Genomic DNA, 15,594 nt, shown 5'->3' with positions numbered 1-15,594 from the left:
CGCCTCATCCAGCTCAGGATCGCTGCAGCAGGGACAATCGGCGGTAAACAGCAAACTCACCACTTGCTCCTCATTCTGATTATTCTGCATATTTTTTGATGTTGTGAACATACTGTGTATCAGCAACCTAAATATGTGAAGACATGACCTTCCTAAACAGCTTCCCATGAATAATAAACAATAGGTCTCTGTTCGGCACTTATCATATCTTCATTTCCACCTCACCTCCTGTTCACATCTTAGCAGGAAGGTCATTGTGCATGTGCCAGGAGTTGAACTTAGACTTTCTCCCTCCCTAGCCTTCCTCTACTTTAGAGTTTAGTCGTATAATTTGAAACAATTTAAACAATTAATATTCCAATTAACTGTGGAATACTTGTTTGAAACAATTTATATCTGTAAGTCCTCAACCTTGCATTAGAATATTATTTTATCACATCATGTCCAGTGTGTAGAATTTATGGGAATCTACTGTAACAACAGAAAATTAAAAACAGTCACACTTCAATAGCTAGTTGCAATATATAATTTCACCCCTAGATTTCACTAAATCCCACATCCTGGTCTTGTTAATGTTTTGATGGTTTTGTGTATAATAAATCCATTACATGAAAGTACAATAGCACTTTTTAGTTTGGCGTAATGGAAGCACTTACTTACTTCTAGCTCTTGTTTGTACCCAAATGTTGAAATGCACTTATTCTAATTTGCTTTGGATAAAAGCGCCTGCTAAATGACATGTCATGTAACGTAATGTAACAATAACCTGAAGCAGACAAAATCACAAATTAGTCATAATTGCAATAGCATTTCACTGGAATCTGATAAACAAGAGCTTAGTTTGCCCACAGCCCACAATGAATAGTCTCAGTTTTGAGAGAAAAGTGTGTTTTTATAAATCCACATAATAGTTTTAAACCTGTCAGAGATAACTCTTATGCTTCTGTCCAGTCCTCTTTAATGCCTGATGTGTGTGTAGAGACCTGTGAGTCTCTCTGCAGCAGCCTGGCCTCCCTGGCCCAGTCTGACCACAGCGACAGTCTCCAGACTGAGGCTGAGACGTTAGAGCGAATCAGTACTTTGACCGGGGTAAGACGCCGGTCAGGGGCACAGTTGCATGTTGCTGTGTCAGTGTCTGTGTGAGGCCAAGTCTGACTGAAACTATTCAATGGTTTCCTGAGTGAAGTGTATGAGAATAACCCATGTCTAAACACAACATAAGTGTGGAGTGTCTGACACTGCTTCAGTTTTAGGTATATGTTGTTGAATTTGTCACGTTTTTTTCGACTTTTCCTCACTCTCCACTCAATTCTTCCACAGCTGTGGAGGAAGCGGGCTCTCTTTCTGAAGTTTCGTTCCAGGGTATGGCATGGTAAAAGAGGCTTGTGATGTGATGCTTCTTTATGCAAATGTATGCCTGCCAGGCTTTACTGCCCTCTTGAAAAAACAAAAGTTTGTCCAGTGCAATGAATCCTCAGAAATCACAGCTTGGATATTGAAGCTGAAATCAATACGCACATCTAGGTAGAGAGCAGATAGTGGTTTCAGGGGGGAGCATGTTGTTTTCTGCAGAGAGTAATGGAAAACATGCTGGCATGAGCTTTACTCAGTGTTGGTGTGTCATGAGAGTTCATTAAATATGGAAAAGGCCTTTTCACTTGCTTTGCTCTCACCTGTGATAATCTTCTGCTTCAGTGAAGACAGAGCAATGGCCTTGTTGTATTACGGTGTAATTAGAACACACACAGGCGTGCACATGCTTTGTACACTGTAGTTGTCGTTTGCCTGACTGTATTTGTATATGCTTTTGTGTGTGTGTGTGTGTGTGTGTGTGCTTACACAGTATACAGTCTATACTGTTATCATGACTCTGCCTTGAGCTCAGGACAGGACAGACTTTTGCTGTGGTTAACCACATACTGTACCGAAGGGCTTATTTTTATTTGCTTAAACAGTGTGTACCCCCCATTTTAATGAAAAGTCTAATCATTACCCTTTCTAACAGTGGCTAATCTTAAAAGAATATAAAAGCCCTGCAATCAGCATTTCCAGTAATCTGGCTCCCTCAACTAAAGGCTACATCTATGCTCAGTAGAAGATCACATCAAGGGGTTTTCAAGGAGAGGCAGCTTCGCGTCCATAAATTGTCTCTGTCATCAAGCGGACTGTATAATCCTCCTCCCAAAAGACATGGGAGTGTACACGTCTTGTTTCTTTACAAAATCACAACTCGCAACTGTGTGTGTTGATTTTTCATGTGTATTTTTAGACACTCTTGACGAACCAGATACAGTTTTCCTCAAAATCTGAACATAGGAGTGTCCAGTCTTCATTTTGAAGATTGTAATGATTGTAACATAGTAAAGAGCTAGCAATGTAATACTCTATCTACCACATACTTGGAGAAAAGCATATATAGAGATGCTACATTACCATTTTAATTTGAAAACCACCATGCCTGCGACTGAAAGCCTCCATATGTTACACCATGTTCTACATCTGCCCTTCCTACATGAGATAAAATGGAAATGTCAAACGCCCAGTAGTTATGGGCTAGTTAGCGAATGTATAGAGGTCTGTGGCCTCTACCAGCTTTACTTAGCAGAGGCTGCTCCGTGCATATGCACTGATTCCATATGGCTGATCTGTAATTACAGCAAATGAGAGAGTCTCTGCAGCAACGTCCCATTTAAAGACAGCACCCAACCTGCCATGGTCAACATGGTTCAATCTAGGGAGGTAATGCAGACCAGTGGTTAGAGCATATTTATAACTTGGGCTAAGAAAAAGGAAAGAAAGGAACACATAGACAAAGAAGCTTAGGAGAGTTAATACAGTAGGAACCATGTTTGTTGAGAGTTTCATGAATGATCGTTTGCATTCATAGTATGTATTGGCAGGTAAAACAGAAAGGACAACCAAAATGCAACAAACAAACAAATACACAAATAGAAAGAGGCCAATCAAATCAAATTTTAAATCAAAACTTTGAAAAAATTGCAAATTGCAAAGGCCACAATTGAATTATTCTATTTTAGATTGTTCTATGTTCTGTCAGTTTAAATACATAACATAAGAGTAAGAAACAATTGATGTTTCTCCACCCGTATATACTTTAATTTCTAAAAAGTTCCTTAAAAGTTCTCATTCTTGCTTTAGAGTATAGTAGTACATAATTTGTGATATTGCAGTAAATGTGGAACTAAAGCTTGACTTCATAATGAAATTGTGATGATTAGCAGTCATTTTAGAGAAGATCTCAGGAGCAGCTGGTCGCTGCCATTCCTCCACCATGCTGATGTCATCTATAGGAGTCTCCTCTGCTCCTCCGCCCTGTGCTCCCTCCTCGTCTCCATCTTTTTTTTTTTTTGTCTGGATGTCTGAGCAAGTGAGGGCTTGTGGTGGGAGGTGAGTGGATTGGCTGCAGCTCCTCTGACTGTGGGATCAGAGCAGGGAGAGTGAGAGGAGCAGTGCTTTCAGAGCCGGTTTCAGAGCTCTGATCCCTGAAGAAAGGCACTTTCCTGTTGTTTGTTCTATTGATGCATCATAACCATAAAGGGAATGGAATATGGAGGTAAAGTGATCTTCCTTTCCTCCCCCATAAGCATTAGACTGACAGATCTGTTCAGTCAGAACTGCAGTGCTGTATAGGAGGGTCGTTGTAGTTTTTGTTAAATGTGTGAGTCATCAGGCGCTCCTGTGTAGGTTGTTTCTGTTGTGATGTGTTATGATGACAGTTGTGCATGGGTTATTTTTAGCTTTGTGGACAGCTGAAGCAGAGAGTCAGGGCTTCCCGTCCTGCCGTAAAGCATTTCCCTGCAGTTCATTTCTCCTCAAGCCTGCAGCCGTTAGCATTAGCTCATGCTTGGAATCTCTTTAGTCACCATTACAAGTGCTTTCACTGAGGGTTTTATAGAGAAGCACTGGCAAATCAAGCCATTATCTACTTGCATAGTGTGGGCGTGTCGCCCTTTACAGATCCTTTCACATATAATCTTCTGTTAAACTAGTTGACAGATCTAAAATCAAAGCATTCTGGATATGCTATGATACAAAATACAGTTTTAAAATATGTTATGTAATTCTGTATAAAGAGCAACATGACACACCTGAGCCATGTCCAATTCCCTTCATTTATCTCATGCTGCATTTGGAGTGAATTTATGATGATTGTGTTTTTGTGGTGTGGACGCCTTGTTTTGGGGTTTTGCCACTGACATAATTGTTTGGCCCATTGGTCGATTGCGGTGAATGCATCCATCTGTTGAGCTGATGCTGCACCAGTTCATGTTTTAAATGTGGTGACGTCTCCCCTGTCTGTTTTTGAACAGATTGACAAACATCAGCAAAGTAAAGACTCTGTATTCTTCCGTGATGGGTTACGTAGGATAGATTTTGTCCTGTCCTACGTCGATGACAAAGACGGCGAGAGAAAACTGGTAAGAAATAACTTAATAATAATAACTAACTAACTACTTTTTCCCAATTCAATGACTGAAAAAAAACATAATGCTTCACAATCAGAATCACTAGCTATTAGAAGTAGCTAATTAACATTCAAGGAATTTGATGTGGTGTTTTGTTGGAGAACAAACACAGTAATAAGCAAATACAAATGAAGATTTGAAAAGACTCAAAGCTGATTAACAAAAGAAAAGAAATGCAGTTACTGTGCAAGGTCATAATACAACATACAATTAAAGCTAAACTTCATCAAATAAATGCAGAATTTATACAGCATATGAATACACATACATTTCCATAATCCTGCACAGCATGGTCATATTAATGTTTTTAATGTTTTTGCATTTTCAGGTCATTCTAGAGCTGCTTCTTACAGAATGTTCTCAGAGCCCACAGTGTGTGTCAAAGCATACCCTAAATACCACAACACCGATAAAACGTGATAAGCACTTTCCTCAGATTGTATCAGTTGTTTTCTCAGTGAATTATTTTAGGAGTCTTACTGCTACACTGACATAGATTCGCAGACACATTTTCTTTGATAATCAATTTCAAGCTATTTCCATGGCATCTGTAGTCACATGGTTGTGTGGCTCTGTCACAGGAAATAAAGACTTTAAGTGTTTAAAGCTTAGCTGTTACTCTTCTCATGGGGATGTTACCACTCTTCAGATATGTGGGAGTTTGTCACAGCTGACTCAGATGTTGGCTTCTGCTTCATCAGCCAGTCAACACATAGACCTCGAGCCTGGTCAGGTTTTTCCACTGACTGAGGAAGGCCAAGCAGGAGGCCACTTCCTGTGATTTATCCCTGTGTTGTGTAACTGGGGTTGCATATTTTAGATTAGATTTCATGACAGTTTATACTATGACAACATGGACAAGTAACCTTACTCATTTTAATTTTTAAATTATATGAATAAGGAGTTAAAGCAGTGTGAATCTTGCAAATAAGTGTGATTTACTGTAGTTGTTCCTTTTATTTTTCTGAGAAGTATATCTTATATTATTATATTAACCTTTTTAGTTTTAATTAAGTGTTGTTATTTTAAATGTGACTTTATTTTGTACATATTGTGTCTGTATGTCTCATAATGTAAATACTGTTATATTATCTATTTTATTTTATTTTATTTTATTTTGAAGGAGAGGAGGAAGTATTATGAGGCCAATTTGGTAAAGGTTGGTCTGGAGCTTGAGACAGAAGATAAATCGGTAAGACGTACTATATTTACATATCACATATTTATGTTTTGCACTTGCTTGGGCTATTTTCTCACATCAATTTGCGACATAAATTGTGTACATTTTCTCATCGCTGATCATCAGGAGTCAGAGGATGGAAAGACTTATTTTGTGAAGGTCCACGCGCCATGGGAAGTGTTGGCCACCTACGCAGACGTACTGAAGATCAAGGTTCCGTTCAAGGTGAACGACATCCCCGACAACAGCGAGATGCCCATGAACTGGCTGTCCACGCCCTTTCGTCTGCCGGAGCAGATCATGCATCCTGAGCCAGACTTTTTCACAGCTCCTTTCAACAAGAGCAAGTCTGACTTCTTCCTCATCGATGACAAAGACACATTCTTTCCACCGTCCACTCGCAACAGGATAGTAAGAATGCTTTTCACTCATGGCGCTTATCTTGTTTAAGACCTTGAAGTTGAATTTGTTTGCAGGAATTTTGGAAGTAAGAGTGTACGGTCAATATTCTTCAAACGTTTGTGAACATAAAAGCAGTTTCTTATGCTCTGTTTCTCTCTCCCCACTCAGGTCTACTATATCCTTTCCCGCTGTTCATACTTGAGGGATGAATGTGCAGATAAAGACAAGAAGGGAATCAAGAGGTTACTCAACAACGGCACCTACACTGCTGCCTTTCCCCTGCATGATGTGAGCCTCTTTTATGGTGAACCTTTGATTCGTTGTCACTGGAGAAAGAGAAGTTTTCACTGGGATGTGTGCTCTTCGACATCTGACAGTAACATCCTGTTGGAGGCAGTGTTACGTGTCACAATGCATGGATGAATATTGCACCAAATGTGGTAGTGACCGGTGTTGTTCTGTGCCTGCAGTGTCGATACTGGACAAAATCGAGGGATCCCAACTGTGAAAGTGAGAGAAACAATCTCTACAAACACTGGGCAGGATTTATCTCTTTCTTCAAGGAGCAGCCCCTCAATCTCATCAGGCAAGATCTGAAAACGAAGATGTCATGTCTGATCTCATGTGTACTCACTCACCATTTGACGTTGTTTTTTGTCCTTTTTCCTTTCAACAGGAAGTATTATGGGGAAAAGATTGGCATTTATTTTGCGTGGCTCGGTTTCTACACGGAGATGCTGTTGTTTGCTGCAGTTGTGGGGACAATTTGTTTCATCTACGGACTCCTCACTTACGACGACAATGAGTGGAGGTGAGTTTCACAAGTAACACTAGCCTGTTATGTAACTGTGTCATTAGGGGTGGATCTACTGCTCCTTTGTAAATAAACACAACCCTCATGTCCCATCAGTAAAGAAATATGTAGTGAGGAGATTGGAGGCCATATTGTCATGTGTCCACTGTGTGACAAGAAATGTGGCTACTGGAAACTCAACACAACGTGCCACTCCTCATGGGTGAGACTTGTTTATATTCATGCATTCATTTTCTGCCTGCGTTTGTGACATTTAAAAAAAAAAAGTAAACAAGCCAGGTTTTCATTACCTGGCCGTTTGTTAATCATGCTCTCCTTTCAGCAATCACACCTGTTTGACAATGTGGGAACGGTGTTCTTTGCCATATTCATGGGGATTTGGGGTGAGTTAAAATGTCCCCTCTTTGCATTATTTTTAAACCAGTGCACCACCTAGTGGGAGCTGTTGAAGAATTAGCAGTCATCATTTTGTTTTCAAGGAACCAGTTCATTCATTGACAAATGACTAAATAGCATCTTGTTTTATTTGCAGAGGTTTTTACAATCTGACACTCATATATGTCAATATAATAGTGTTAAGTGGGGTCAATGTAGAGTAACTAATAAAGCAAGTTTTTGTTTGTTTGTTTTGTTACGACGTATCTGTTCTTGTTGAATTTATTTTCAGTGACTCTGTTTCTGGAGTTCTGGAAGAGACGGCAGGCCCGACTCGAATACGAGTGGGATCTGGTGGACTTTGAGGAGGAGCAACAGCAGCTGCAGCTTCGGCCCGAGTATGAGACCAAGTGCACCAACCGCAAGATGAACCGCATCACGCAGGTGTTTGTGTTCTCATGAAATATACCAATATACTGTGTTATACGTGTCCACAAGGCTTTACCAGACAGTATACCTTCATAAATCTACTGTATAGAATTTAATGCAGTTAAAGGATCTGTTCATTCAATGTAGGTTCTTCCGGATTGGTTGCATCCAGTCATTAGTGCAGTCCCTGTGTAAAATGTTGGTTTGTGGCAGACACAGACGTGAAACAAATACAAACCGGGTGCTGTAATTTGCTGTGACTGCATTCACCTCATCTTTAGGAATCAGAGTGGGTTCTTAACAGGACTGCTACAGACATAATGGGGAAATTGTGTCTGTGCTGGGCCACCGTGATGCTCTGGGTAAGGGAGGAACTTATGTGGAATGCCGCTGTTGGTGAGGGAGAGGTTTTGGTGTGGTGCATTTGCGTTGATAACAAACATATCTGGAAAGACTTTAGGGCACAAATTTCCCTCTCCACTGCATTACAGTTTGTCTGGTTGATCGGTGTCTTTTAAATAAAGCATGACTTCACTGGGAGAATGCTACTGTAGATGAAAGAAATTGACTCGGGCTAAAATGTCTACATGCAAACACAAAGTCTGATTGGGCTACTTTGGTTTTGTTTCTTCTCTTATCTGAGGGTAGTGGTTATTAAAGGAACCTGGCCTAAACCTGTCTTTTCAGGATATAACAATTGGTTACTGACAACTGTGTCCATGCTTTGCTTGCTTATGATGTAGGAAATGGAGCCATACTTACCTATAACAAGCAAGTGTGCACGCTTATGTCTGTCTGGAGCCACTGTCATTTTCTGGGTGAGCATTGTGTCTTTGGTACACTTCTATTATAATTTTTTTTAATTTTCTATCTTCCACCCAATGTTGTTTGTGTTTCCCATCATACTGTTCATTATCATCATCATCATCATCATCATCATCATCATCATAATTACAGTGAACTGTATCATGTGATCAGAGCCAATATGTGTAAACCTAAGAAACACAGGTCACTTCACTAAAGCTGCTATCAGTGATCCTTTCTCTAACCTCATGTCTGTTGCTGTGGTCAGGATTCTCCTCTCTCCTACTGTATCTATGTCACCCCACGAATGCACGTCAATCAACAAACTTCCTAAGGCTACATCGATACTACTATATTATCATTTTAAAATAAGATCTGAATCAAGATGAGTGTTTTAGCTCAAAATCAGGAGAGAGAGCAGAGCTTGGCATTCCCAACTGATAGTCCAGTTGTTAAGATCCTGGCAGAAGGTGAACATGGATAATTGTGTCCTCATCCAAATGTCTGCTTTAGTGATCATAATTAATGTATTTTTTATTAAAAAAATGGAGTAATGACGATGTAGACTAACCAGAAGGGCACAGATGATCTGACTCGATTGTGAAATTGTGAAAACTAGATTTACCGTTACAGTCCTAAGATGAGAGACCACAGTGATAGAAATATAATATATATAATATAAAGAGTTATTTAAAATTTGAAATTTTGAAAAAAGGATTTCACTGACAGCAACTTTAAAAGTGGGGACCAAGTCACGTGTCAAATATTTGTGCTTGGTTTTTACACTGAATTCGAATAACAATGTTTAAATTCCAACTTTTTGAACTATGTTCCATTAAGACCTGCAGTTTTACACCCACCAGCTCAGAATCTGTTGTTGATGATGGATGATTATATGTACTGTTTTTTTGGGGCATGCGTGTACAGCTCAGGCTTCACCTTGTTGATGAATATGTCTTCATATGGTTGTGTGTGATGTTCTCACTTCTTACTCTTTGCCTTGTGACTCGCTCTGCCGTGCAGTTGTCTTTCATGTTGCCACTGTTGTCTCTGTCCTGAAGATCTCATTGATCATTGCCTGCATTATTGGGGTGATAGCGTACCGCCTGGCAGTGTACGCGGCCTTTGCCAGCATCATGAAGGACAGCCCCACCACCAAGGTGCAGGTGGTCGGCGCCTATATCACGCCACAGCTGGCCACCTCTGTCACCGCCTCCTGTATCAACTTTGTCATCATCATGATCCTCAACCTCATGTATGAGAGAGTGGCTGTTTGGATCACTGACATGGGTGAGGGCCAGAGTGGGAGAATGTACCCACACATCAATGTGTGCAGTGCTGGTGAAAATATGTTGTTCTGTGTATTTAAAGTCTTTCATTTATTATTATTATTATTATTATTATTATTTTTTTTTTTACTTTGTGGCAGAGATTCCAAAGACACACCTGGAGTATGAGAACAAACTGACAGTGAAGATGTTCCTCTTCCAGTTCGTCAACTACTACTCCTCCTGCTTCTACGTGGCCTTCTTTAAGGGCAAGTTTGTTGGCTATCCTGGAAATTATGCTTATATGTTTGGCAAGTGGAGCAAACTGAGGAACGAAGAGGTACCAGATATAACTACATACAACATAAGCGTTGGTTATTCAGCCTGAGCATATGAGCATATGTTTGAGGTCTTTTTTCAATTCCTCTGATCCCTGTTCCATCTCAACCTGAATTCAGTGTGACCCTGGTGGCTGCCTGATTGAGTTGACCACGCAGCTGGTGATAGTGATGACTGGTAAACAGGTGTGGGGCAACATACAGGAGGCACTGGTCCCGTGAGTACTGCGACTGACTGTCATCTCTTCATAGCCACTGTTAACAGTTAAAAGTGCTTTATGTAAGAAATGTTGCAGGCTGAAAACTGTATTTATATTGTGATTTGGTGTTCTGGTCTGTAGCGCCACCCACCGCCGACCTCCAAATATCACAGCTTGCAGCGCTTCAACATGCAGAAGGCCAGCAGCTATGAGTCAGACATGCTGAATGTCACCAAACTTAAATGTCACTCACTCTCCCTCCCACAGACACCTTAAACATAGAAAAGCAACATGATGGTGTGCAATATAGATGTGTAAAATATAAGCAAAGAGGAATTTTAAGACATTATGCCGATGAGGACAATATTCTCATGGACAGGAAAGCAAAACAAGACGGAACAGAAAACTAATATGCGCACTGCTTTTAAACAGTGTGACATGAATACAATGTCATGCTGGGTATACTGTATGTGTATCTCTATGTTTCCATATTTTGAAACGATATTTCTGCAATGTTTTTGAATTGTGATTGCAGTAATTGTTTTTGACCACTAAAGATTGCTGTTGTGCATATTTTACATACGCCACCTTTAAGTGCTGCTGTATTTTAGTTGACAGAGGATGTTAAATGCTGCCTAAAAAGCTCTCTTTCACCCCAATTGCCTCAGGTGGCTGATGAACTGGTGGGGCAGCAGGAGGTCACGAAACCACCCAGAGAGTCTTTACAGCCGCTGGGAGCAGGACCATGATCTGCAGAGCTTCGGACAGTTGGGTCTCTTTGACGAGTACCTGGAAATGGGTAAGAATTTATCACTAAATCGATCTGTTACACACAATGAGAGATTTTTGAGGAAAACGTATAACTTAGGCTGCAATCGAGTCCACTTTAGTGGAGTCAAAATTACACCACCAGGTTTAGTTGTCAAGTAGTTAAACTTATAGAGGCTTTTTAAATGCACAGTATGTCATTTCTGCCTCATTCATTCATTCATATTTTGGTTCCCCTGTGTATTTGTGCTTTGCAAAGAGAGCTCATGGAAATGAGTAGTCATGATCAATTAGTAAGAGATACACACACAATTATAAACAAAAGACAACACACTTATGAATTCCTTCCTCTCTCTGAAGTTTCATAGCGGGTTTGCCTCTTAAGTTAAGCAGAAAAAGAAACAGAAACTGTTACCTTGAACAGAAATCAGTTTTCTTTGGATTTGAAATGTGTTTATTTAGATATTTTAGTGCAGAATAACATATTATATCTTTAATTATACATATATAGATTATCAAATGAAATACTTTAAATCATACGACTTGGATTACAGTAGCAGCATTATTATTACCAATGTAATATCATTTGATGTAATGTGTAAGTAAATTGGTTAATAGCTGCAGTGTCCTGAGATCCTGCAGATGGTGCTGTTTCCATCAAACTCTCACACTAACCTTTCCCTTCTCTGTGTCCCAGTTATCCAGTTTGGTTTCATCACACTGTTTGTTGCCTCCTTCCCGCTGGCGCCACTGCTGGCACTTATCAACAACATCATTGAGGTGAGAGTGGATGCCTGGAAGCTCACCACACAGTTCAGACGTCCAGTGGCAGCCAAGGCCCATAGCATCGGAGCCTGGGAGGAAATCCTCGGTGGGATAGCGGTCCTCTCTGTTGTCACAAATGTCAGTACAAGACGACGTGTTTGCTGCTCATTTGCTAGCCATATATTCAGCTTTATCTGTGGTTTTCCTTCAGCTGTTTTGTTCCCTGGCTTTCTAGGCATTCATTGTGGCCTTTACCTCTGACATGATTCCTCGGCTTGTGTACATGTACGCGTACAACACGGAGAATGAGATGAATATGAAAGGCTACATCAACAACAGCCTGTCCGTGTTTAATATTTCTGAGATCCCTTTGGAGAACAGCCCTGAGGAAGGAGAGAGCCCACTGTGGTTCAACAGCTCCATAACTACCTGCAGGTGTGTGTGTGTGTGTTTTTGTGCGAGACAGAGAGATATTGTGGATATAAAAAGTTATGTGTTATTATATGTGTGGCAAGAAATACTCTGATCATATATTGAAGTAAATGAATCGACGCAGTGTTGACATTACAAGTAAGGGGCATTAATATTTGAATTCATGTACATGGTATTACCAGCCATTGCACAGTACACTACTTTTAACGTAACCCCTTTACATAAATTATTATTTACTTTTAGTTTAAGTATTTCATTGGCTTTTGCACTAAACATTCACAATAACCAACCTTGAATTTGACGCTGTTATGTTTAGGAATCCGCAGAAAAATCTTGCTCTTTTTTTACAGGTATCGTGATTACCGCTATCCCTCTGGCCATGAGAAGGAATACACCCACACTATGCAGTTTTGGCATATTCTGGCTGCCAAACTTGCTTTCATTATCATCATGGAGGTAAGTCTAGGCCTCCAGCAATACTTACTCACCACTTCAATGTGTTGAAAATAATAGGTTGTAAATTGCATTGGGAATTGATGTCGAACTTTTCTCATTCAGCCGGGATTTTGAAAAACCATGGTGCGTTTCCACTGAAATTATCTGGAAAAAAACCTTTCCCTCGACTTGCAACAGTTACAGATTACCAGGAACTCTAGAGGGGCTGTGTGCTGAAGAATGCTGATCGGTGGAACACATTAAACAGTCGCAACATTTTTGCGCCTGTTTAAGCCAGTTTGACTGCAATCCACTTTTAAACAGGACCTTTCAAAGAAGATGAAGAAAGGAGAACTTCGGGCAAAAGAAAAGACATTCTCATTCGCAATTGTCTTTGCCAATAACTGTCGCCTTTTCCTTATCTTGAGCGTCCTCCTGGTGTAAAGTGTAAAATTATTATTATTATTATTATTATTATTATAATAGTGTCACACAATTGATGATGCTTGTTCGGCCTTCAAATTCTTCTTACCGCCACCTACTGGACTAAAGATGTAATGTACTGTAGTTTTTTTATGCCACTCCCTGTACGTCATCAGCCTGATTTTAATACATTTTCCATAACTTTGAGGTATGGTGGAAACACAAACCACACAGATTACCCAGAATTATTTTCCCCAGGTAAATAAGTTCCTGGAAATATTGGTGGAAAAGGGGCCCTGCATCATGACGTTGTGTGGAATCAAAAATCAAATCATTGACATGACATTCACATTTAACAATATGCAATACATGTCGTGTTCTGTTCTTCTACAGCACGTTGTGTTCATGGTGAAGTTCTTTGTAGCCTGGATGATCCCAGATGTTCCTTCTGACGTGAGGGCTCGGGTAAAGAGAGAGCGCTACCTGGTTCAGGAATATCTTCATAACTACGAAGTGGAGAAGCTGAAGATCCAGCTGAGCCAACAAAGCAACAATGACTGTTCCTGTGAACCCACAATCTATCCACATTTATCTCGACATGAGGTGCTGTCCGAGTGTCTCTAGCCCAACTGACAGTCAGCTGGACATGACAGGATGACACTCTGATATAGTTTGCCCTGCTGGTTTATTATAACACTGACCATCACTTTGCTGTAGTGCCTGTGCTGTTTGTGCAGAACACACACAGACAACATTTGTGGACATCATTCTACTAATCTGCTGATTGTGGAAGTACACACAGGTAAAAGACCAAGTTTCCTTGCATGCTGAACGCTGTCTCATACTTATAGCTTGTCATTCTCTGTGTTGTAGTTAAAGGTAATAAATATATGTGGATACATTCGCTGCAAGGAAAGAAAGAAAACACCAAATAACTTTACCGGTCTTCTTATGACTGGATGCCTTATTTTGAAACCCATTTACCACTGATATCATTTATCTGCTGGTGAAATAACTTCAGGTTTGAAAATGTGTTTGTATGTTCAGCCATATGAAGGGTTAAACTCTCATTTACAGTACGTTCTACTTGGTTTATTTTTGTTTTTACTTTAAAAAATGCGACTTTTGTCTACTGTGGTCATCACAAGAATGCCTCACACTTTTACCAAATAATTTTTCAGGATAGACTGGCAGTTGAAAGGCCTGGTCTCCTTTTGCTGTGATCTTTTAATAGCCCAACAATAGCTCTGAACATAACTTGACATGTGAAGTAGGTTTTGATGAAGACAAATGTGTGCTGCTGTTATTACTGTGAGTAAGGGCAGATCGTGTCCTGCAAGGGCCAGTTGTGGAGCAGTCGTAGCAGCAGCAGCTGTTCACTGTTGACAGTGAGTTTGTGTGTCTGGAGAGAGAAGCAAAAGCTCAGAGAGAGTGAAGAGATCCCTTTTTAATGTGCCTCTGTTTACCAACAGATTGGAGCTAATGAAAGCCTGCCCCCCGTCTACTCAGCTATGTTTGCTTCTAAACACAAAGCACATCAGCCATCGCCTAGTTCTTGTGCCTCTGGCTTCCTCTCTATAGTGAAGGAAAGATACACTTTTTTTTGCACAAAGCACTTAAAAAAACTCACTACTAAGTGTCTTTGTTGTCCTGAGACAATCTGTCGAAGTCTTTTTATTTAACTGCAACTGTAATAGTTTTACTGTTGTAAGTAGTAAGTTGTAAGTTTCGCCTTCTGATTTTATTTATATCAAAGTTGAATGCCAACCAGAACCTAACTTCTTTTTTTTTTAAACTAGATAAAATATATGTCATATTTATTAGGCTGCACACACATACAAGTATGGAGAAGATTTGAAGTATTTGAATTTAAATGTAAAGTAGCCAAATGGCTGTGCTTTAAATAAACTCAGGCATCTAAATTGTGTTTGTTTGATTTATGCAGTATATGAAACCACTGTAGCTGAGAGCAATGTTGGACAGTTATTGTTTGCCTTTTTTTTCCATGCCGTGCACTTCGCTAAAATACAAATGCCTGTTGATGCCTTAATAAATCCGGTAAGTCCATTTTCTATTGAACTTCTTTAAATTCACTTTTTCTCATTTCTATGTTACTATCACTATAAATGAAAAGGGTGAACCTGTTTACTGTATGCTTTAAACCTATACATTTAATGTTATCATTTGTTTTTCAGTAATTATTTTGTAATGTCCCATATAATATTGTGTAATGTAACAAAGACAAAATAAAGAACTTGTTCAACTTCAGTAGTTTGAAATGTTTGGATCGTTACTAAACACACAAAACCTTCTTGCAGAGGAGAGGAAAGTTTCTGTTCACATAACAGATGGAAATTGAAAAAAACACCCCGCTGATAATGTAGTGTTTGCTCACACTCATGGTGGGTGGGATTTATGCCAAAATATGGCATACACACTGTAAACCACAAACCACATGGGCAACATTTAGATAC

The 15,594-nt window shown here is 39.8% G+C and overlaps 1 protein-coding gene across 4 annotated transcripts; it reads left to right on the top strand.

Moving 5' to 3' along the window:
• The first annotated feature begins 729 nt into the window (after positions 1 to 729).
• LOC122760415 (anoctamin-5-like) lies at positions 730 to 15,209 on the top strand. Of its 4 annotated transcripts, none has more exons than XM_044015517.1 (20): positions 730 to 1,089; positions 1,321 to 1,362; positions 4,332 to 4,439; positions 5,611 to 5,679; positions 5,794 to 6,078; positions 6,238 to 6,357; positions 6,540 to 6,655; positions 6,746 to 6,880; positions 6,980 to 7,085; positions 7,206 to 7,266; positions 7,551 to 7,702; positions 7,969 to 8,049; positions 9,553 to 9,781; positions 9,921 to 10,099; positions 10,218 to 10,315; positions 10,966 to 11,096; positions 11,763 to 11,968; positions 12,066 to 12,265; positions 12,613 to 12,718; positions 13,514 to 15,209. In XM_044015517.1, the coding sequence occupies exons 1-20, from the start codon at positions 961 to 963 to the stop codon at positions 13,742 to 13,744; spliced, it is 2,784 nt and encodes a 927-aa protein (XP_043871452.1). In that variant the 5' UTR covers positions 730 to 960; the 3' UTR covers positions 13,745 to 15,209. The 4 variants fall into 4 exon arrangements, with proteins under 4 accessions (XP_043871452.1, XP_043871454.1, XP_043871453.1 ...); XM_044015518.1 differs by lacking the exon at positions 7,969 to 8,049 and adding an exon at positions 8,431 to 8,505 and having other exon boundaries at positions 731 to 1,089; XM_044015519.1 differs by lacking the exon at positions 1,321 to 1,362.
• The last annotated feature ends 385 nt before the right edge of the window (positions 15,210 to 15,594 follow it).

Source organism: Solea senegalensis, unplaced genomic scaffold (assembly GCF_019176455.1).
Source record: "Solea senegalensis isolate Sse05_10M unplaced genomic scaffold, IFAPA_SoseM_1 scf7180000013580, whole genome shotgun sequence".
In the NCBI taxonomy this organism is placed as follows: Eukaryota; Metazoa; Chordata; class Actinopteri; order Pleuronectiformes; family Soleidae; genus Solea; species Solea senegalensis.
Note: the sequence above shows the minus strand (reverse complement) of the source record. Positions and strands in the feature narration are given on the sequence as shown.

Coding starts and splice junctions, on each gene's coding strand:
- LOC122760415 (XM_044015517.1), top strand. CDS start 961: ATGCCTGATGTGTGTGTAGAGACCTGTGAGTCTCTCTGCAGCAGCCTG. Junction 6,079..6,237: donor CGTCCACTCGCAACAGGATA/GTAAGAATGCTT, acceptor CTCCCCACTCAG/GTCTACTATATCCTTTCCCG. Junction 7,086..7,205: donor CAACGTGCCACTCCTCATGG/GTGAGACTTGTT, acceptor CTCTCCTTTCAG/CAATCACACCTGTTTGACAA.